This window comes from Psittacula echo (genome assembly GCF_963264785.1).
Source record: "Psittacula echo genome assembly, chromosome: 15".
NCBI lineage: Eukaryota > Metazoa > Chordata > Aves > Psittaciformes > Psittacidae > Psittacula > Psittacula echo.
In genome coordinates, this window is record NC_137751.1 from 10612170 (window position 1) to 10636986 (window position 24817).

The window sequence follows — 24817 nt, forward strand, 5'->3', positions numbered from 1 at the left end:
CAGAGAATAGTTGAGTCTGGAAGGGACTTCTAGAGATAGTCTAGTCCATGCCTCCTGTTAAAAGTGGGATCAACTACAGTGAGTTGCTCAGGACCATTTCCAGATGAGTTTTGCGTATCTCCAAGGATGGAAAGCTCACAACCTTGCTGGACAACCTGTTCCAGTGTTTGATCATCCTCACAGTAAAGATATTTCCTCTTATGTTTCAATGGAATTTCTTTTACTGTCGTTTGTGCCCATTGCCTCATCTTCTCACTAGGTACCATTGAGAAGAGCCTGGCTCCAACTTTATTGCCTCCTCTCAGGCAATGATACACATCCAAGCAGCATACAGACTTTCTAGGGATAGAAGCACAGTTCTAGAATGAGAATGCACTTCAGCAAATATAAGCTATTCAAAGTCTCAGTTAAACCCAGAGGGCAGACACCATCTCATCTACTATGTCTCTGCGGCATTCATCCTGAACGGATTTTTCTCCACTCTTTTCCCCTTTAGCCTGCTTGGGCACGGGCAGTTATACAAACTTAACCATTTGTGTTCAACTAAGGACGCTTCTCTTACCCAAAGGTCTTCCCCTGAACTCTGCCAGGCAGGTCACTAACACTGAAGTGAAAATGCCCTGGGCCTTCCTTCAAGTATTCACACATTTTATTCACATATTGACATTTGTTTTATTCACATATGCTTATTATATGCTGGCTAGAGGTTATAAATATGTTAGAATCATAGAATAGTTAGGGTTAGAAAGGACCTTAAGATCATCTAGTTCCAACCCCCCTGCCATGGGCAGGGACACCCCACACTAAACCATGGCACCCAAGGCTCTGTCCAACCTGGCCTTGAACACTGCCAAGGATGGAGCATTCACAACCTCCCTGGGCAACCCATTCCAGTGCCTCACCACCCTCTCAGTAAAGAATTTCTTCCTTATATCCAATCTAAACTTCCCCTGTTTAAGTTTGAACCCCTTACCCCTTGTCATAGAATCATAGAATCATAGATGAGACCACTACACCCTACCAAGATTTAATAGCAAGCTACTTAGTTATCGAAACCTTAGTACACCTGATTAATTATTTGCTTAAGGGTCAATATATAAACCGTCTGGAATTAGGATGAACTTACAGAATAGCTTCTAAAGCAGGTCTGGCTATTCTACAGCATCCATTTGCACTATGTCAAGCACTTCAAAACTTCAGCTCATTTGGATGCATTAAGTATCCCACCAGTTCTCAGGTCTGAGCACCTCACCTTTGAACAACTCCCTTTTGGGAAAATTTAGTTGGTATTCAGAGTGCTGCAAGGAGAAGAGAGACTGCAGCAAGCAGAAAGAGAACAAAATACATATTTAAAACTAGGCATGAGCAAGGGAGATGAAGCAAAGTCCTCTCACCTTCCCTTTGATTGAATTCTAGTATTTGTAATGGCTTTAGATCTCCCAGGTGAGCTGTTCATGCACATTTAATTGAACGTGGAAAGTCTGATTTGGAAATGTACTTAAGATTCTGGCTGATTAAAACATCCTTGTTCTATGAGATTTGTATTATTATTTAGTACATAAATATAATAAAGACTCCAAGATACTCCTGCTTCACTCATCACACCCTTCAACCAGAAACTAAAGTGTTTAGCAAGTGGATACCTACAGATAGGCTCTTAACTGAAGCAGTCTGGAGAGGAAAACAAAATCAGAACCACCTTGGAAGTGGCCAAGTCTCCCAGGGCACTTGCCAGGATGAGCAGGGAGCTGCTGTTTGCTTTGCAAGTGCGAAAACCAGGGCCAGGATTTTCTTAGTTACTTGCAAATTTGAATGTGAAATACCCTTTCAACATTCAGATTGCAGCATCTGAAATGCAAGTTCCCATCGGTGTTCTCCCTGCAAGCCTGTGGCAGTCCTGAGAGACTCTTCTATTGCTTTTCAGTTGGTTTTGGGTAGCACAAATAAAAGGGGGAAAAGAGCAAGCCCAAATGCCATTCTCCATCCAATTAGGTAATGTAATTACAAGACACTGGGCGATGAAGCAGCACCACCAGGTCCTGATAACAGCCTCAGTTAAGACAAAGCAGCATTTTCAGCTTACTCATTGAAGGGCTTTCATCTGACAGACCTGCCTGTGGTAGAAATATTACATGACACTCAAATGGTGAGATTTATGTTCTCCTCAATTTAGCCTCTTGGTCACTAATATCGCACTAATGACAGGGGTCTGTAATGCCATTGGAAGGAATGTACCGGATGAGTTTGCTTATTCACCAGAACACAATGTGGTGAAGTGTTATGTGCACAGAGACTTACAAGACAGACCTTACAGAAAAAGGCTGATGCTTTCAAATAAATCACAGGGATCATAAACAGCCCCATGTTACCAGTGCCTGCTAGAACATTGAGTTAAGGCACTTCTTTTCATCCTTGTGGCTCTGGGGTAAGATAGAGGAGCTGGTAGCATCTCACATGGCTGCAATAGTGGTCATTTATCCGTGTTACAAAACCACTACATGCAGCTCGGCCAGAATGTATCTTCCTAAACTGTTCCCCTGAGAACCTTAATAGTTCTAGGTTGGAAGCAAACTGTTTGCTTTTTGTTTCAGATCTGTCAGGTGGGACACACTTATCAGCACTTGTAACAAATACCTCTGGCATTAGGCGCTATCACCATTCTCTTCCTGAGACGTGCAAAGGCTACCATAACATCATCACAAAAATAGGGCCTGGGACAAGTACAATGTGTTTTTGCAACTGTGAAAACAAGGCAAAGCTCTTGACACACACACAAGTTTTGAATTGGTTACAGCCGGAATGTGGCCTGGTGTACATAAAACTAAAGGATGCTCACAGACAGGAACAGGGTGCTGTGTACCAGCCACAGATGAGTCATAAGTGAAGACTGAATCCCAGCATCCCAGCTATAAATAGACACCAGGTTTTCCAGAACAGATAGTTACAGGCATTGGTACATAACGCTAAGAACATCTTCACCTTCAATGATGGCTTATAGAGATGCATGAGGTTCGACCATAGGAACCCAATGGTTTGGTTCACACACTGGTTGGTTTGGATCGATTCCTATAGTGAAATTTAATCAAATCCAACAGACATTTCTGGTTCTTGGAGAGCACAACTCCATGTTCCCGTCTCCTAACTGCAGAAACGACGATTCTCAGCACCCTTTGAAAAAGGCATTAGCCAACTGAGACGTCCGGGTGGGAATGTTTTGCCCTAACTATACACAACTTTAAGGGCAGAACAAGTTCTGAGAGTCCGTGAAGGACATATTTTAATGGAATGCCTCAAGGTTTAAATATGAAATTACCACAAAGTTACAGTCCCAGAAATTTTCCCTACACTGTTGGTTCCACTGATTCTCCCATATTGGCTCTGCATGTGCTAGAAGTTTAAATACACCAGCAGGTCAGCCTTTTTGGGCAACTTTGCTGCAAAACCATCCAAATGACCCCAAACTCTGAACGCTTTTTCCTCCTGCATTCTGTTTTCACACTTCCCTGGCTTGCTGACTCCATCAAGATGCAGAAGCACCCACGTACTGTGAGAAAGGCTGACCTTGCAGTATGTCTGACCTACATCTGAGAGATGTCTCCTTTTTAGCATCAGATTTCCAGAGAGAAACACCTACTGATTCCTTCTTCCTAGCAGCTTCTTATTCCTGAATCATCTCTGAGCAGTTATTGTACCGCTGGCTGAAGCATTACCAATTGGCAAGGTTTTGTCATGCTGTAGCTTCATTTCATTGTCTAAATCCAGCCTATTTGACAAAATGACAATCCTATTGAACTATGTTAAATGCATTTGCATGTTCTGTCACTATCTTCTCATGAGTCTTTGTCAATCATGTTTTCAGACATGATGATCGGCACCATTGCCAGGGACTTTCAGCTCAAAGTCTATTACATGGGGTTGAGATTAGTACCCTAATTCAGTGCTATCTGAATTGCAAATGCAGCGTAGCATGTGAACTTTATGCATTTAAAAGAAATGTCAACACTTCAAAAGACTAACGTAGCACCTGATACTGAAAGACATTTCCCACCCTCACACTATTTGTGCATTACTCAGAACACCATGGTCCTTTTTTCAGCCTTTATTCATGATCCAGGAGGCCACAGATTGTGTGTGCTGCTGAAGAAGCACTTACACTCCTATAGGATAACTGATTCTTTTGTCTCAGCAGGTAACCAAGAGCTCAACCAAAGAAAGGCTCAGATCCACACTTCTGCATCTGAACACAGGCCAGAGGCTGAGTAACACTTTCTCCTGCATTCTGTTTTTCAGGACAACCCTTAAGAACCACCAAGGCCCTCCTAATACAAAGCTTCGATTTGTTTCCAGGCCTCCTAATGAGCCTAAATCTGAGTTGAATGAACTGTTTTCTTTGTCTGTGAGGCACCATTAACCCAACTCTCCTGAAGCGCTGTGCTTCTTTCCAAGTCACAAGCCTCAAGAGCACAAGCCATAAGCTGCCTCATTTACATCCATGCTAAGCCCATGTCAGCTTACACCCTTAAACAAACAGTAGTGTTTCTCCACACCCGTACTTGAACATCCCAGAGCAGCAAGAAGGACATGTTTTACACCACCAACCTGGCGTCTTCTTGATACCCTCAATACACAGTTACCTGGTAAACTTAGTTTTGAAGGAACAGGATCCTATGGCGCCATCCAGACCCTGCAGTAGAGACTTGCTTTGCCTTCTGACCTCCTCTGGCCAAGCCAGACTTCCCCACTACTGAAGGACAGCAGGCAAGCACAGAGTTGCATTGGGAATGGCTTGTGTTCCTCAGGTCACAACTACCGCTGCAAGGATCACATTGAGATGATAAGAAGTTCAATAATTCCTTATTCTATGTTTTAACATTTGCTTGGAAACTTGCATGCAGCATTACTTGTTTTTTTTTCTGCCTCTTTTTAATTTCCCCCCAGCTGATTCAATCCCAGTCTATTTAAAAAGTATTTTCCCTTTCTTCCATTCCTAGGATGTTTTGAATGAGGCTGAGCTTAAGCTATTGTGATAATTATTTATAAAGCATAATGCTAAAGCACTGTAGAGACTTCCAGTAAGACAGGGCTGAAGCAGTAAAACATCCTCTTTGTGTTCCATCAGCATGCTCTGGGGTTAGGCCTTTGCTGCCGCATGACAAGCAGAATACACATTTTAGGAGACAACACAAGAAAAGGGAATGCTTCTAAGACATGCACAGCCTGGCAATAAAATAAATACTCCTTCTTCCCTCTGCCTGCTCAGCAAATACCCAACCCAGGTGAGAGTTCCTGCTCAGGCACAATAAAAGCAGGACAGGCGGGATGAGAGCTAGAGGCTGGCGTTGCTTCCAACCCATCCATTAACTGACAGAGCAGCTGAACTTTCCTACTCTGCAACCTAGAGACTATAAATTCAGGTTTCTGCATAAAAATGGGACAAAGTTGTGAAGGTCCTTGGCCTGTAAAGACCTTTCACGCCAGCACCACGGTCCCCAGCTGCTATCTCGAGGCATTTTCATGATCTGATGAAACAGCATCAAAGGGAAGCATATTGATTTAAAAAGATGTAGAGTCTGCCTCAATTCCCACAAAGACACACAAAAGGTTCCCATAGACTTCCAAAGGAGGAGCTGAATCAGAACCACAATCACAGACCCTACGATAAGGATTTTAACATCCTACAGTAACCCAGATAACAACGGGTCACTCAAAAAGGGGCAGGCAATTATAGGAAGCCCCCACTGAGACCCGCTGCAAATTGGCATTAAGCCTCAAGCCTATTTCTTGATCCTCTCCCAGCACAAACCTCTGTCCACCTGCTCTAGAAAACGCCTGAGCTCTGAGGAGCAGCTCTGACATTTCAGTGCAAATTGCTGCCTTCCTTTTAATGAACCGGCAAGAGAAGCCTCTGCAGCAGCACGCGTCAGTTCAGGTGAGTCGTGACACTCGGCAATAGAAGCATCTCTCTTCTCTCAGCACCCACAGTGCTTGATTCAGATATCTAATGATTTCAGACCCATTGATGACTCAAGAGTAGATAGCAGAAGGCAGGAGGCACACTTAACGAACATAACAGTACACGACTGGGGTGATTGGCGAAGTCAGGACGTGGTACCAGATTGACTTGACCTAGGGAAGGTGTCAGCTTGATTGCTGTCAGGTCCTGGAGGGGACAGCAGAACTGCCCCTGCTTCAGACACACTGCAGACAAGGAATGCAATGTGTGGCACAGATATTCCTTAGGACAATTTCTTGAAGTTCATTTTTCTCATCACATGAATAAGCTTTCTGAGGAAGCTGTGGAACTACACTGCCTTTCACCTGGCAGCCGTCACCAGCCCTATTTTCAATAACTCTTCCCAGGTGCTTTACAGATACAGAGATGCGGATACTGGAGGGGAGAAAACAGCACTCAGAGCAGAATGTACACCACTTCCATTTCTGCTAACGCCTATGAACAGCCTTCTCCTCTCACTGATTGGGTTTAGGGGGCTGCTGCTCTGAGAACACCCTAACCTGTTTTTCATTTATAGTTTCCCTTGTAAGAGAGACAAGTAGAAAGGGACAAAGAATACAAAGCAGCTCGGAGACAAATACACGACAGCAATTCTGCACTCGATTTCAGCAAGCTGCAACTTGCTGCATCTATATATGTCTTGCTGCATCTATATCAGTCTTTTCCCATCTCTTCTGTCCTAGGTCAGCAAAATCTGAGGGAAGGAGGACCCCAGATTCAAGAGTTCAAATCATTACATTTGCCTGTGCAAGAGATGCTGCTCGTAAGAGCAGTTTCCCACACAGTATTCGGCATCAACTGTGCTGAAGATGCTAACAGACTTGACAAATGCCCAGCTCAGCCACTGCTTCATTATTGAAGGAATAAGCAATAACATATTTCTTTCCTATGATACACCTCACATTATCTATAGTACGGAACGAAGCGCGGTATAAAACAGAGATGAGAGCCCTTAGCCTTTTCCTCTCTCTTCTGCGACCTCAGAGCCACCTAAACCCAGCACAGCACCCATCTCCACCTGGCACCCACTGGTTCCCCACAGCAGCTCTCCCGTGGTGAGGAGGGAGCCCAGATAGCCGGGGAGAGCACACCATGTATAGATTGCCACGTCTCGTCTTGACAGAGCAGAGGCAAAGCCGGAGCAGCTCCAGCTCGCAGGCAGCGCAGCAGGGCACTGTACCGGCATTACACTCCCAGCCATCACAGCAGCACTTAGTCACTGGAGTGCTGACACCACTGGCAGACAGAGCAGCGACACTGCGGTAGTGTATTACCCACCCTAATCTCTTCCTCTGTGTTAAGGGAGGACACAGTGGACTCTATTTTTCCTGAGCATCTAACAAAAGGGCAAGCATGCAGCAATCCAAATGTCAACAGCATATGCTCAGCTGTGGGGCTCAAGTACCACATTAAAGGCCGGCAAACACAGCAGGGCCAGCAACAGTTGTGAACACCCCATGTCAGTCCCAACACTGACTCCTGTACCAGCCACACAAGCTGTTGCAATCACAAGTGAGGGAAGAGATGGAGTGCGTGTGCAGCAGACTTCACACTGGAGAATCTCTTCTGCTTTCTGTCTGAAAGAGAGGTCTGACCAAAAAATAATAGGCTGGCACAGTGGGATGTACACATTCCAGTAATTCACGGTGGCTTCAAATACAACAGTACCCTGCTTACATACAAAACGATGGCTTGGGGCTTTTAGTGTTGTTTGTTTCTGGTTTTCAAACTGTGGATTTATCTTACCCAGTGGAAGCAAAGGGACAGAAGCTGTATGTTTTGTAATACAACTTCTGTCAGAGTACATAAGACTAAAGGCTTTTTTTCCTCGGAGTGAATCATCCAGTGCAGGGAGGTGGGGCTGGTTTATGTTTTTAAAATTAACCCAGCTACCCATTAGTTCCATACTGCACATAATTTGTTGCTTCTCTTTCAGCACTCCTTGAAAAGCAAGCTTTGGAAATAAATACATATCTGGCAAGTCTGAAAGACAGGACTTCAGCAAGCACTGCAGGCTAACTGCGATTCCACAGCGGACTATCTGCTTCCTCTTACAGGGATAAATCAAAAGGAGAGGCAAGCACTAGCAGAAATACCGATCCTGATTAACTTGCAGTGCGAGCAAAAAGGTTTTAGCATGTTAGGTAGATCAACATTCAAGCAGAAATATTTACCAAGAACGGGAGGATCCAAAGGCACATTCCTGGTTTACCTTGTTAATGAGTTGCTTTTCCATTTTCAAACTTTCTCCTATCTGCAGCTCTGATGTCTCCCAGCAAACCCACATTACCATAGCCTGATCTGGCTGGTTATTAGGTACACTTGTTCTCCCACCTTAGTGGAGCCTAACAGCAGAACATTTTGCTCATCTGTAAACCAGCATCTCTTCTACACAGAACTACGCTTTATCCAAGACATTTACATGGGAAATAACAGTATTTCCCAAGACTGATAGATGCGGTACTCAAGTAGTCAGAAACAAACGCTCACCACATGGCCTGATCACTCCTGATAACCAAGTTGCTTCATGTGAAACTATTCAGAAAGAGAAATAGTGCAAGTGGGATTACAGGCTCATCCCAATGACATCCTGGAGTATAAAGCAGCTCAAGATGATCAGCCCCAACCCAGGCACTCAGACACGATGCTCATCAAAACACTATCTAGAGAAAAACCTGGCTACTTATTAAGCACAGTTTCTATTGAAGCAGAGGAAGAGAGACACACATTTAGCTTTTTGTGTGGATGGAAACACATCTTGGTAAAGAAATCCATGAAGACGGTGTGTGCTCAGTGCATTTCTTTGGTATATGACTCTTAACTGCACAGCAGCTTACCTATTTTTTGCTGATTTATTATGCAGCATGAACCAACAACCAGCAAATGTTGTCTTCAAATGCTTGCCCAAGGCCAAAAACGACACAAGAAAGGGCTTTGCAGGTGAAAGGACCAAAATCTGTGTACCTGCAGGTACAGAGCTGATTAAAAGGCATGCAAAAAGGGAGCTCATTTCTAAGAGGTGTTCTTACTTAGAAAGTACAGATGAAGATATATACATACTTTGTTGAAGTTTCTCTAAATGGAGTTAATCTAGAGACAGGTCTAAATATGGACCAACTTTAATTTTCCATTAATGAACAAGTTTGTTAATGATTATTTTATGCAACTTTTAGTTTACTAAGTGCTAAACAATGTTTTAGAGCAGAAATGCGCAAGCACCTGAGGCAAAGTAGAGGACCCATTTCTTATTTTTCCATAGAGAAATTGTGCACTTACCTAAATTGTCAGATCACATTAGCTGACAGAGCAAAAAGTGACCTCACTGTTATTTCACGTCTTGTTACTTCTGATGATCTTCTTTAGTTAAACTTATGATTTCTGTAACTATTACTTCCTATATACTCTGGAAGTCTCCTTAAATTTTGGTTTGATTTTCTTTTTTCCTTGCAAGAGCCTATTTTTTAGTTATTTGGTAGCTATTAGCAGATGAGAGATGCATTCTTCATTTATTTGACTGTCATTATTCCATGTTAAAAGCCCAAAGATGCTTGGTAATAACTAATTACAGATATTTTAATAAGCGGTTACAAACCTTAATGCAGTACTTTCTAGCACTACGTTTCTGCATGGCATATATATCTCATTCCCTGGTTCATCTGCCAGTTTTCAGTCACTATCTTTTTAAGCCAAAGAGCATGAAACAGCATTTAGATAGTATCTTAGTTGAACTGCTTCATTGAGCTCCAAGCCTTTTGTGCTGGCTTTGCCTTAGATAGATTTAATTTCCTTCATAGTAGCTAGTGTGGGGCTATGATCTGGATTTCTGCTGGAAGCTGCTGACAATACAAAGATGCTTTCTTTACTGCTCAGCAGTGCTTACACAAAGTCAAGGCCTTTTCTGCTCCTTGCCTCACACCACCAGTGAGGCTGGGGGAGCAAAAGAAACTGGGGGGGCACAGCTGATCCCAACTGACCCCAGGGATATCCCAGACCACATGGCATCATGCTCAGCATATAAACCAGGGGAAGAAGAGGGAAGGGAGGAATGCCTGGAGTGATGCCATTTGTCTTCCCAAATCACCGTTACACATGATGGAGTCCAAAGCTTCCAAACATAATCCAGCTTTATAAACATTATTCTCCCTTTCTTTGGATAACAATACTCCACTTCCACTCTGAGCTCCTGCCTACTGACCATACTTATTAATCCCATGACTACTTCAGCAAATAAGCCTCAAACCCTTAAACTGAAAATCAACTCTGAGAACACAGATTACATCAATTCAGTTCCAGTGCTGCATTACTTGCAACTACAGGACTAGGTCCATCGCAGAGATTGATGAGAACCTGAGCATGAATGTGTGTTCGTAACATGAGAAGTCATTTTTAGCAGGTAATTGCTTCCTTCATGAAATGCTTCCCTCTTTGGGCTCTGCTCACAGCTGCTTGTGTAGAAAGTTAGGAGAGATTAAAAATAAACACAATGAAAAAGAAAGAAACCCAAAAAAGCCTCTTTGTTTTGGATGGAAGATGTCCTTTTTCTCTGGAAAAGGCACTTCTCTGCCAATTATAAACCAGACCAATTTTACTGAGTTAAAGGCTTCTACATTTGGCCATATACATTTTCCTTTAGAAACACAGCGACAGTCAACCCAACATGAAAGGCAGACAGACGTGTGACTGCCACTGGCCGCTTCGGGTGCAAATTCTCTTTCATTAGAAACTGCAGAGCGTGTGGGTGGGCAGGAGGGAGCAGGGTGGAGAGGTTCAGGCCCTGGCTGTCATTCTTTGGCATGACCACAATGCCACAATCTCTGGCACGCAGCTGGACAGACAGGATGAGGAATGCCCTTGCCTCCCTTGGGGAAATCAGCCTGATGATGCCAGGAGCTGTGATTTGCCTCTCCAGGAATGCTGCCACCTGCAGCAATTAAACCTCCCCTCTAATACGATTGAAACAAGAGGATACATTTTTCTCTAGAAACTGTCAGGTCATTGTTTTCTCCAAGTTTTCTCTGACAGGCAACAAAACGAATGCAATGAGGAGTCCTCAAAGTGGGGTTTGGTGGCTTCTCTAAAGGCAGGTGAGGGATGCTGTGCATTGCTTGACAAAATTAAGTGAGCCTGACAACTCCATCATGAGTTCCCCAGTCATATCCATCCGCTGGTGTTATAGCAGCTGAATCTGTGTCTAATCTTTATCCTATCATCCACCTTCACTGCCTTTGTTGGACAGGAAACTCAGCATATGCATAAACCCACTGATGGATGCATTTGTCATTCCACATTCCACAAGCAGACTTGCCGATAAACCCCAATGACTTCTGTTAGATCTTGGAAGACAAGAGGACCACTATATAGCCATGGATTCCTTTTCTTCCCAAGTCTTTTTCAAAGCCTTTTAAAGTTGCATTATGATCTCTCTCACAACAAAGCCCTTATGTCAACAGAAGCTCTCGCTTTTCACCTGGTATTTTTTATGAATCAGATGAATCACAGAATAGCAGCTTTCACAGTTAAGAAAACAGTTACGCAGCTCACACTTCACCCACAAAAGGTCAGATAATGCAACATGCTATATGTTAAATATACACAAGAGGGATACACTCCCCTTGAGCACACTGTGATGCCTCTGCAAAGATCTTACCTGTTCAGTGATGAAGGAGCTTGAAAAAGTGACAGCTGACCAAAAGAAGATGCCACAGCTGAGAATGATCTTTCTGTTGAAACGGTCCCCAAGGTAGCCAAAGATAGGGGCTGCAACCATGAAACTGCAGATGAAAACTGCAAAGGAGGAAAGAAACGTTTAATAAACATCAGGCCAAGAACAGGAAAACTAATTTTCTGCAAGCCAATTCCCCTAGAGAGCAGTTCCATTTAATCAGACATTCTGCAGCCCTGACTTACAAAGCTGCACATTCGGAAGGGCTTTCAGAACTCAGTGCCACTGAACCCGTATTACATTTGAAAGCACCAGCCCTCAAAGTCCACTGTGAGCTCAGATGCTCAAAACCACGACAGAATATATTAAGAGCTTTTGCCTAAATGTCATTGAGAAGGTGAAGCCGAGGTTGGAAGGAGTTTCGAGGAAGCAGAAAGCAAGGCAAGGGCTCTTTGTTGGCTATGGCAGCAGAGACCAGAGAGATCCAGAGCACAGAAACTGCAGTGCTTTCATCCTTCCTAGCAGTATTTTAAGGCAATCATAAAACAGTGAGGGAAAACCAGTAAACACTGATACTGTCCTACTGGCACCAGCCCTGTAGTTAGACAACTCCTGTCTCCTTGATAGGTCCATTCACCAGCACTGAACTTACATTTAAACCCACCTCACTAAAAGAAAGAGTTTTAACCTGCAAAGCCCTAACAGGTCAGGAACATCCTTAGCTGAAAGGCTACAAATTCACCTTTTCCCTTTGCTTCACCCCCCCAAAATCCCAAAACATTAACCCAAGACCTTCTGTCATGTAGGAATGAGGCTCTTGATACAATAAACTCTCTGAAATCTCTTAAGCTTCAGAGTTCACTCCTTCAGCCTAGCTCAAAAGAATCTGGCTAGTGATGCCACTGAAATCATCTGAAATGAGGCACTCACACCAGATTCATGATTTATTTGGAACTTGGCAGAAACTGCCAGGTATTCAGCTGATTTATACCTGGCTTTGACTGCACATAAGAGATCTTGATGAGAGCAACTGCATTGATTTTACTGCCGTGTCGTAGGAGCTTTTTGACTTCTACTTTCTTTGATTCAGCAAATGCAGAGGGATTTGGGTGGGACACCAGCATACCTGAAGATCCCTCTTCAGTCACAGAGTTATGACTGCAGTTATCAGCTAGCTCTTGGGTGGGCTTTTGGCATTGTCTAACCCCAGCCTTCTACTTCTAATTGTGCTAAAGGGGTGAGAGGAATAGAATAGGAATGAAAAGGCAAGAGCAGAGGACACACACCCCTTTGGTTGGAATGCATGCATAAAATTAAGGTGATTAAGAACCGGATTATTAATTTTTCATGGATGATGATATACAATAGCTCAAAAATATGCCGAAAGAATGTTGAACTATGAAATTCTCTAAATGCCTCTTCTTTTTTAGTACATTAAGATGTGAAAGCTGCTCTGTAAATAATACATACCCATTTGCATCTGTATTTTGTGAGCCATATGACTGTTTGTATATCAATTTTGCACTGTGATATTTGACCGGAATTACAGATTTACTCCTTTTCCATCGTGAGTAAAATAAATAGAGACAATACAAAAGTGTTGAGACATGAAAAGAAACACATGCAACATTATAGCACACATATTTCAATACAAATGCCATGAACAATGTGGTTTTATGCTAGCACATAAACTGTATTGATAGAACACTCAGTCCCTGCATCTATCTCCAAATCCTTGCTCAAACAAAACCTGTTGAGTAAAACCATGAGCATTTACGCAGTGTTTTCATCTCTTGTGTTTTACAGAGAAACTACTCAGCTACCCCGAGACCCCGCTTAGCACTGTGTCCCCAGCAAACCAGCCCCATGTCTGTGGAGCTGATCCCATTTAGGAAGACCTCGTGCTCACCCACCCCAGCAGCACACTCAGGCTTCCTCCATCTCTGGTGAACTTGGCTCGAGTAGTCCAGGAATGCTTCACAAATCTGCTCTGCAAAGGTACATCTCCCTGGCCCCAGTCCAACAAGGCACTTCAGCACATGCTTATACCGAGCCCTTTAAGGTCATCAATTCCATGATTAAGTGCTTTCCTGAACTAACACCCAAGCGCTCAGCACCTTGCAAATCTGGTGCAGCAACCTGGCACAAAGGATACATGAGTGCGGATTGGGAATGAGAAGCAGAAAATGACTCTGGCTCGTACAGAGCAGTGTGCCCATTGCAATTTGACCTTACCCTTGGAAGGACACTGAAATCCATTCATCTCAGAATCAGATATTCTGCCATTTTTATGATGTTAAAGGACACGAAGCTAAAAAAGCTTCTGAGGGAAAATTAGAACCATCCACGTCAGCATGCCAGGATTTCAAATGCCAAATAACCTGACTAATTCAACTCCGAGACATGGAGGGGATGATTCAAAATTCACATCAGTTATCAGCTTCAGCCACCTCTGGACCACAAGCACAAAGTCTCATTTTGGACCAAGGGCAAAAAAGCAAGCAAAAAGCACAAACCTCTTCTTTCCAATAAAACAAACCAAGCAGAGATAGTCCGGTGCCTTTCCAACAACATACATCCTGCTGGTACACAAATCCCTCTGGAGAATTTATTTTTGGAAGCTTCTGAACTGGGCTGTGCGCTTTGTCACCGGTAAGGAGCTGACTTGACAGCTCCACAAGGTGTAAAATGAAAGGACAGCAGAACCTCATAAATAATAGGTAATGGAACACAGCTGTCATTGTAATAAATGCAATTTATATCAGAGTATTTATGACCCAAATATGCATCAGAGCATGGAGTGACTCAAATAAATGCAGAATATGATGGCTGTGTTGGTCTGTCAAAAGGATCTGCCTGTTACAGGCATTTCCCATGAATCAATTTTGACAATTACTCCTGCAAACGATGGACGAGACTCCTGAACACCAGACTGGGTTGGCAGAACAGAGGTGAATGGATCTAGGGCACGTTACCAGGTAGGATGGAAACCTGAGTTCCTCTAGTTGAGGTTCTGCTCAACTAAACACCATAAAGAAGAGATCTCATCCAGAAGACAGAACACTGCCAACATACTCAGCTGGAGAGGGGCAGCAGAATCAGGATCGATTCCTCTGTAGAGGAAGACGGCTGAAGCATAAGGCAGAGGGATGCATTTCAGGAACGGAGCCTGGGCACTTATGCCAGTCTCCTCCATAGCATTTCTGCTCCTTGCACTCACCCAGTTAATACTCAAGTGACACCACAGCAGCTGCTGCTTCAGCTCAGCCCACTGCCACAAATCTTTTCTATTAGGAAAGCATATGACAGAGGCTGGCATTTCATTTGCCTCTTTCCAATCAACAGCTCCTCTTCCCATTTACACTCAAAACCACCTCAGCTCTTGAAGAGATGTGCTTTGCAAGCCGGGGCTCAATTAGAGATCCATTGGGATTTGGGATGAGCTCGAAGTGACTGTGTTTGGAGCAGCTATGTGCAGGTGTAGCTATGCCAGTCACTATTATATATGCCATACAGCTAACTCCTCTTGCTAAGTGATCTCCAGCAGTGCCAGCAGAGGTGGCTCAGTCCCAGCACTGGGTGGAGCTGAGATACATTTCTGCAGGAGCAAATTATTATGTGAGCCAAGGATGAATAACAGACACATAATGAATGCCATCCCAGGAGGGAGGCTCTTTAAAGTACAGGTATTTTCAACAGCAGCTCCCATTTGTCTTTCTGCCTCCTTTCGTGGCTGAAATGCCGGCTGCGGTGAGAATGCAGGAAGAGTCTAATTGCCCAAACAGGATGGCTGGGTGGCTATTTCTGCCCCGGAATGCCTGTCGCACCCTGTACAGGTGCATAGGCAGCCAGCACTGCCCAGCTTTCCCGTGCATGGATGGAATTACAACAATGTGCAGCCTAAAAAAAGCCCTACAAACCTTATACTTCCCACCCAAACAGCCCCCAGGGCAGGAAAGCATCCTCCTGCTGCCCATTTCATGTACCTCCAGTACAGGGACTGTGGCCAAGGAGCTCCCACTCACCTGCTGCTCCTCTCAGGAGCTCCCTGTGTAGCCATGGGAAAAGTAAACCCCCAGAGAGTGGAAGCAAAGGAGATGAGAGAGAAACTGTAGACTTTAAGTCACAAAAAGCTCCTTCCTACTGGAACCAGACTTCATTGCTCTTATTGTTCTCTTCTTTCCCTGTAAACAAAAATTTACCAGCTTGACTCTATGACTGTTCCCTGAAGCGGCTCTGACCCATCAGCTTCCCACCCCTTGATTCCAAAGACACTGTTCCCTCTGTCTTCACTTGCTCTTCTCTTATGTGGACTGATCAGCCCTTTCCATCTCCTGCTTCTCCTGCCAGCAGGTCATCCACGTAGTATAGGCAAGAAGAAAGGCATTGACAAAGGCACACGCAGAGCTTGAATTTCCTCCGTTACTGGAAGGTTGATAGGATGACAGGCATCTCCAAGAAAAGATCCCTTCTTTCATTTTTCACTTCAAGTACAGGGTTTATTTTTACCTGACACAAATAATGCTCGAAAGGTTCAGGTTCAGATAAAAATAACTCACTCTCTACACTGGGATGCTCAACAAGAAAAATATAGTGGCTATCTTTGAGCTCTGAGTCAGCATGAAACCATATATACCCGTCTAATTGAATGCTGACAATGTGTTTGGCTCTGCGGAAGGCAAACCGAGACAGCCTCTGCCTCAAGGGACTGGCAATCCACTTAGACATGGCAAAGAACTATGTGCTGTGAGGTTGTTAATATTTCCCCAACACCAAATTTCCAAACAATGAGAACACCTCACACCCAGCCCGCTCTGGATGGGATAATTTATGGGTGTGCACAAGCACAATCCTGCTCTTGCTGCGCGAGGCACTGCCCTGCTGGGGTGTCGTCGAGCAGCTTCTACTCCAGGGACTTTCGGTTGTGGATATAGGGGTTTCTCAAGCTGCTGATGGGACCAGCTGCCATCTACCTGCAGTGGTGAATAACGACCCTCCCAATAGCCCAATCAGCTCTCCCATTTCAAAGACATGCTTTTGCAATGCTTCTTTATTTCCATTTTCACAGTTTTGTGCTTTAATAATGCTACTCAACACATACATACAGAGCACATTTAACCACAGTGAGGCCTGGGACAATTCAGAAAGGAAGTTAAACATCATTAACTTCTCCTTCAGGGCTGAAGGAAGTTCAGTCACAGCAAAGTGACCTACCCAAGATGAACTACAGAAATCTTGAAGCCGTGCAGGTCTCCAGCTTCAGCAGTGTCCTGCTCACAGGACCATATCTATGCTAGAGGTATTTTTGAAGGTCTACAACTACATTTGAAAGGGATTTTTTTTTCCTTACAGCACCATACAAGCTAAGCAAGAACAAAGATCCTTTCATGCTACTTAGCCACTGAACCTGACGGCTCAGACACAGCATGGTGACATGGCCAAGGTAAGAGTGATACCTGACTCCAGGACAACCCAAGGCCCTGGGGTTGAAAACATTCATGCTTTGATGAAGATGACTTCTTACAATACAATTTCTTGTACAAAATATGACCCTCTAAACCATCAGGATCACAAACTCTGTCGTAGGTACACGCTGTTACATCACTCTCCACATGGGCTTTGTTTTACTTCATTTCTAATTCAACAGCCAACAGATGGATCATGTTGCTGCGCTTTGGCAAGTGCAAAACACAAGATCACTGGGTTCCAGACTATCATGCAGACTAGAAGTTTCTGACAAGTGTGAGGAGCTTTGAAACACACCATCGATTCCGTATGTCGTGCAAAGCTGTCATATACTGACAGCATTGAACAGAGGAGCATTTAACACACTAAATCAATTGGACTCAAATATTCAACTGTTTGGCTTGGATGTGGCCTGTAATGTTCTCCTAGAACAGCCCACAATACAAGATGAAATAGAGAATATCATAAATGCTTTGTGTGCTTGTGTTCTCAGCAAATTAATGAGGACAAATGCAGTGCTTTAAAAGGTGTGGACATAATTACTCACACATTGCATTTCTCCAGTAGCTCTCTGTTTGGCAGGACACTCTAGATTGTGTTTCCCTTACTGCTGATGCTACTCATCAGTATCCAAGCTCCAATCTTGTTTTCTCTGCAGGGAGCACATTGCACCATGAGATGCCAGGATTTTCCTTAAAGCAAACTGATGTAAAATATAAACAACATGTTTAGGATGACTATATACACCCAGAGCTGACATACATACCTACAGTGAGAAGGCAGCTGCTGGAGGATACCACTCCATTTCGTTTGCTGTGACAGGGTCAGAACCCAGTTACAAAAACACCACTTATGAAGACAGACGTGGCCTGAACACAGCTTGCCTGGCAAGGCCATGATTGACTCAACAATACACAAGATGCAGCCTTGGGAAGAATCCAGTCCTGATAATTCCATCCCTTTTCCTCTCCAGATTCTTCCCTAAATTAGCCCTTATATTCCCAGCAAAGGATATCCTGAAGGCTGGCTTTGCTCACCTTAGCCAACGAGAATAATTGCTTCAGTGGGAATTGCTGGGAAATCCACTCTTTGGAACCATAAAATCATATAAGAATAGCTAGAAAAGCAGCCCAATAACACTGTAATGGCACCTGAGCTTTGAGAGGAACTGTACTGGGCAAAGAGAAACCACTGTGGTCAAATGTAATTGTTGTCAAAACTGCCATATGTAGTATCAATGGATCATTGATCCATTCCATGGTGAGTATGGGATGTTACAGATGTGAGAGGTATTTTACTCACTCTGCATTGTTGCATAGGGATGGAGAAGCCTTCCTCTCCAGTCCCAAACGCCTAGACAACAGCTACAAGAAGTAACTCTAACAAAAGCAAAGGCTGAAAAGGGAAATAACCTTTACACAAGTGCTGTTGCCCCCAGACTGGCGAACATGAGAGGCCAGTGGCCATGGCAGTTCCTCACATGAGCAGACTTACAGGCAGAATCACTGAAATACAAACCAAACCATGAGACATTCAACTCAACAAGTGCATCTGCAAGTACTGCTGCATGCTCAGTAGTGGGAGTAAAACTGTAGCTCTAAGACATGAACTACTGTCATTCTGGTCTTCTAAAGGGCTCATTTTAAGGGCTGTTCAGAGGATACAGGGCAGTTCGATGACAACCAGAGAGAGGTAACTATAACCAGTGAACTGACCACTGCCGACCCTGGCACTGCTACTGGCAGGCTGAGATTGGATGTGTCTGCAGCCAGTATAACAAGAAGACAGAGAGGGACCCAGAAATGATCAGGTACAACCCACTGCAGAGAACACAAACCCTGCCATAATACATACTGCCTTCCACACAGACTTAAAGGAAAGGCAAACAGTGTCTCCAGGCTACTTCCTATGCACCTAAGCCAGTATCTCTATAAAACTGATCGCTCTCTGGTCCTTTCTCCTATGGTCCACGGAATACCAGCACTCCCTAAAGACCAATGATCCTCCTTCCAACTTACCTCCCACAAATACTGCTATAAGATTTCAAACTCTGAAGTCAGTCTTGGTTTCCTGATTCAGGCCATCAGTGTTGTAAAGGAGAGGGAAAAAAAAGCCAAGATCTAAAACAGCATTAAAATTTTTCACTTTCTTAAATCTTAATTTCTGATATTATGTCCATTAAAGCTGCATTTAAAGATTCAGCCATTCCTATCCTGCTTACTGCTAAAGCAAGTTATTATTTCACAGCCGTTTTCCACATCCAACTCTATTCATGCTCTACTTCAAAATTCTTTATCTAAGTGTACAGTGGCAAAGGTGGTGTTTTACTGTGCTGCTCCGTCTCTCTGAGTGTCCAGCAAATTGACTTGGAGCAGGAGCTAACTTGTCACAAGATTCAATTTTGAACAGCTCCACACAGACGATATAATGTAAAAAGAAAAGAGGAAAAACCCAAACTCACCTTCTGCTTTTCCCTTTGGGAATGACAGTGATTACATTACCACTGTTTTAAAGGAATTTGGGCAACCTGAACATCAATAATCCAGTTAATGCGTTCCTAGAGATGTACTTCATAAAACAGCGCTGCAGGCAGCAATCCAAAGGAGCAGTTCCAGTGTACAGCTTACAGTCCACTGCCTCCCTTGTGCCTAAACTGCTGCATGCCTGACTCTGCAGTGAGGTGGTCCTGGGTGACCAGCAGACAGCCAGCCCTCACTGAACATCTATTACAATGAAGTAAATCACAGAATCATAGAAGCATAGAATAGTTTGGGTTGGAAAGGATATTAAAGACCATCCGGTTCCAACCCCCTGCCATGGGCAGCGACAAAATTCAGTTGTATTTCTAAACCCACAAGTGCCTTTGACCCTGCACATGCACACTCACAGGGTAAAGCAATGAAGTACCCAGTCAGCTAACAGTGGTTTTGTCCCTTTGCCATTTCTTCTGCATTTGATTTAGCTGGCTCTGACTGTTGGTGAAAGAGGACATCATCCTTCCTGGCTGCAGCTCAGTGTTCACACAGGTCCGGTTTGCTGATGTGCAATCAGTTGGAGGGAAACCTCATTAACTTAGTAGCCAGTTAGCACGGATTTGTATCCATCCTGGTCAACCTGAAATTAAACGAGCTGGGGTGAGCAGCTCGAGAGAGGACGCCTTCAATACCAGAGCAGGGAGGAGATCAGCGTCCAGGAGCCTCAACTCAGAGCGGCCAGAGCCACCAAGGGAGCCTCCTCTGGACTTGCTCCAACAGCTCCATGTCCTTCTTATTCTGGGGACACCAGAACTGCACACAGTATTGGGGAGCTTCTTGTCAACCAACACCCCCAAGTCCTTCTCCTCAGGGCTGCTCTCAATCCAGTCTCTACCCAGCCTGTGTTTGTGTTGGGGATTGCCGCAACCCGCGTGCAGGAGGACCAGGAGGCAGCAGAGGCACGAGACCAGAAGCAAGCCCAGTTCCCCAGGGGCAGGAACACTACGGGCACCTCTGCCCACAAAAGGCTTTTTGACCACAGGGTGCACTTAAACACCAAGAAATGACAGCCTAAAGCTGATAATGCAGAATAATCTAAATCCGTTGATCCCCGAAATCTGCATTGAGTACCAGGAATTAGATTTAACTAGCAATAAAATACCTTCAATCTGTTATTCTCTTAATAGAACGTCATTTGTATCTCATATGAAGAGAAGTAATGTTCCTTGTTTCTCTATTTGAGCTAACAGGGGGAAGCCTGTTTTCATCCTAAAACGAGATTTTCCATCCTTCTTTACAGCTGCGCCGCTAATCCTGCATCCTCCCTCCACTAACATTTTAATTTCAAGTAATTAACAAGTGTGCATTAGGAGAAATCAATCCCAAAAGCTGTTTTCTGTGGCAATAGAAAACAGGAGAGAGAGGAGACACTCTGAAAGGTCAGTGTGCTGCTATTAAATTCTTTGTTAACACATAATTTACCAACAGAAGCAGCTTCCTGAGAAAAACAACACAATAGGAAGTGCTTCCCCTTTAGAGGGAAATCAGGAGCTTCTCATGCCACAGTACTGATGGAAACTTGCTAAAAGAAATGTTCATCTGACATATTCTTATCCCAGAGCTTCGCTTGGGTTTGTATTCCACAGCAGGAATGAGTTGCTGAGCTCTACACATGAGCCCCTAAGAGCTGCTGGTTGCATTTACAAGCAGGAGAAGCCCTGCAGTAACGACACACACACTTCATGGACACCCATACAACAGCGAGGGCACAGGAGAGCTCACCCAGCCACAGTTCCGTCACAGGGCGAGAGGTCTGGGGAAGGCTGGAGCACAGAAGCTGGGTTTTGGTAGTAGTCTCAGCCAGAAAGAGACCCTCAGCCGCTGCCTTCCACCAGTGCACTGGCTCAATGGGGATGTTGCAGCCATCATCCCAGAGGGCTATTCCAGTGGGAACTGCAGGGATGCTGAGAGAGGCAAGGAAAAGCCACATCAAAGCCTTGCAAATCCTCGCAGCTCTGCTTTGGGAACAGGGAGGGGGACACAGTTCTGCTCTGACATTCTTTGCAGGCAGCCTGTGGGACTGATTGATTTCTTTTTAATTACTATTACAGTTCTTTAGGGGGCTGTTGTATCATCTATAGTGGGTATGGCAAAACACATGCTCCCTCTTTTGAAGGGAAAATGGCCGTAATCTCATTTTAATTATGCAATGGGCCATCAACTCCCACAGCACTGACAACCTCCTTAAAACATCCCCTACTCCAGCCAGGACAGAGGGACCAAATGAGACTTTGCTCTCAAGCCTTTAATGTCTGTCACTGACATCCACCAAAGCTGTCCTACTGGGATTTAAATGTGAAGACATAGCTGCAGCTTACACGTTCCTGAAATCGCTGGGGAAAGCATGTAAACACATGGAAAAGGGACAGGAAACACTTTGGGGTTAATGAGAGACCTTCAGGGCACTCCAGATCCTGCTTGGTGTTATCACTGAAGTGCAGGAGCAGAGCACTGATGGCTGGACAGGGGAGAAGAAGAAAGCACATTCACAACGTGTGCTTGGACACATGCAAGTAGAAGTGGTTTGATAGCAAACCCCTTTCACCCTGGTCTTCTGCAAAATTGTTACCTGCCCAACTCGAGCCATCCATCTTCAAGAGTGCTTTTACAGCAGCTCAGTAAACTGCCTGTCTCTAGGTACATGAAAGAAGGCAAGCATTTGTCAGATTAAACTGAATTCTAAGGGATGAAAATATTGTACCTCTCATTACAAGAACTTCAAGAGGACAGCTGAAATATCTGATGCTCAGTCAACTGTTCTGAGATGCAGGCAGCATCAACAAGGGGGGGTGCTCTTAAAATCCTGCCGCCTGCAGCCTTATGCTAATTCAGTTTTTCAGGAATAGAAATCACCATGGAACGGGAATACGCTAAAGTCCACAGAGGAGATGGATGTAAAAGCAATTGTTGGGAATTGCTTTTGTTTGATGTTAAACCAACAGCCTGGGATTGTCTTATTCTCCTCAAAGTTTTTCCTCCGACTTCCCCCACCTCCCAGGGATGTTAGTGCTTGGTGTAAACAGTTTCACATTTATTTGTGGAGGAAACACATACATTTTGTGACTCTGCCCACCAAACCCTTGCTCCTAAAAGCTGCCTGCTGGTCACAGAGGGAATTTCAGTATTGTCCTGCTCAATTGCCTACTCTTCATTGAGGTGCCTGTAAAATAGAGCAGGGTCCCACGCAATGATGCAATGACAGCTCTTGCTACCTATCTACCACCCCCATTGGGGACTGGACCAAAACCACACTAATTTTACAGAGGAACTTTCTGTAGTGCTGACTGGGTTTCAATTCAAAGCAGCAACACAGAAGGAGAGAAAAGCATCTCTCGATGGAATCTCACAGTTTCTCCTTAACAGCGACGTCCATCTTTCTGCCTAAGGCGCTGGCAATGAATAAATAATAATAACAAGTCCCCCAATCAAAGATCTTTCATGTAACCTCAGGAGACCACTTCATAAAGCCATGAGAACCATGGCAACAGATCAGAAAACCATGTAAGCCTTGCATCCTGTCTGTGACAGTGACAGCTATCAGATCCTTCCAGAGAAAGTACACAAAATTCCCACACAGGCAGCTGAATTACTCAGAGGCTGTTTTAAGCCCTCCAAAGAATTATAATGTGTTATCCACATAAAGATCTGAGGTCTTTCAAGCTCTGCCCCTTGTGACATTCATCTCCACAAGCCAACTGTTCACTGCTAAGTTCCTGGAGTGCTTTCCAGCAAACTGACCCGATAGCACTGATTGTTTCGGCATTCCGAAGACAACAGAAGGAAAACAGCCCTCTGCCTTTTCAAGACGTTGATCACTTTCTGTGCTTTTACATGACGCCCCATATTTTTAGGAAAGAAAGACTCAATAACACAGACTATCTTTAAAACCACTCCTGTAAGAGGGAAGTGAAGGGCAGGCGTGTGAAGACAGAATGTGAGTACACTCGGGCTGGCTGACTGAATTGGACTAGACACGTTCGCCAAGAGTGTCGTGTGTAAGTGCACTTGCTGTCTAGTTTCATTGTGAGTCATGAATTCGCTAAAATGCAAGCAAAGAACCAGTTGCACTCACGCTTACTCTGTACCCTGAGCTAAGTCTTACTTGGTTTATTACTCCTGTGCATTCACAGGCACTGTGTGTTTAGACAAACATAGTTTTCCAGTAGCTGCAAGGGCCAGGAAATAAATCCCTGAACCATTGACCTAGGCTGATACACAGTGCAGTGTGGGTCAGATCTATCTTCGGCAGAAAGCAAGGTTCTAGCCCTGCAGCAGTTGCCATGCTGCTTTCTCTTATACATCAGGTAACGCCATCCATGCTTCTCTTCCGGACTGGCATCTAAACTACAAGAAGCAACCACCAAACTCCACCTCCCTAACAAGATCCACCTGAGCCAGAGGCATTAGGAACATCATCTGCCATCTGGAATTCCCTCAACTCCCAGAGCAGCGAGTGTCCAGAATGCTTTAGAGGGAGTCTCAGCATCATTTAAGCAGCAGTGGTCTGTACACAGGACAGGGGTCATAAATAATTCCTACTTCCTATCCCATTCCATGCAATGTCCATCTGCACTTAACTCTCTGCCAGAGTACAGAGTCACAGGCTTATCCATCTACTTCTTCTATGCCAACAACATCTCAATGGGCTTTTGTACCGAAAGTAAATACAAAGAAACATTGCTATTGACTGCAATTTGCAATTAGATATTGACTAATAGGACAAGAGAGCTGAACAAACAGCAGGCCACAAATAAACACCTACAATGACAAGCAGTCTTCATCCTGCAATGAAGAGGGATCACGAAGCGTGTAAGGAAACCTCACCCTCAACTAGAAATGGCCAGCGCTATTCCATAGGAATCGTTCGCTGGTTCATTTTTACTGGCAGCATTCAGAAATGCTTTTGCCTCTCTTTGCTGTTACAAATGGCAATTTAGACAAAGAGTTCCAGAGTGACTGAGAGGCCTTCAAAAAGGGATAAATCCATTTAAAGAAATGGTTGAAACACTGACATATCCCAGTGTTTAATTTGCTATGGTTTGGAAAAGGAAAAGGAGAATGAGTCGGGTTTCTGTCTGTCTTACACTTGTTATTTCAAAGATTATCACCCTCATGGGTTTCCAAAGTGCCATCCCAAAGTGG

The 24817-nt window shown here is 44.2% G+C and overlaps 1 protein-coding gene across 1 annotated transcript in view; it reads right to left on the bottom strand.

Moving 5' to 3' along the window:
- Positions 1-24817, bottom strand: part of LOC308227393 (sphingosine-1-phosphate transporter SPNS2-like) — a gene marked incomplete at both ends in the record, with an annotated part of 122262 nt that overhangs the window by 52140 nt on the left and 45305 nt on the right. The window contains one exon of the mRNA XM_080629949.1: positions 11661-11797. Within this exon, the coding sequence (XP_080486075.1) occupies positions 11661-11797 (137 nt within the window). The remainder of the gene's footprint in view (positions 1-11660; positions 11798-24817) is intronic.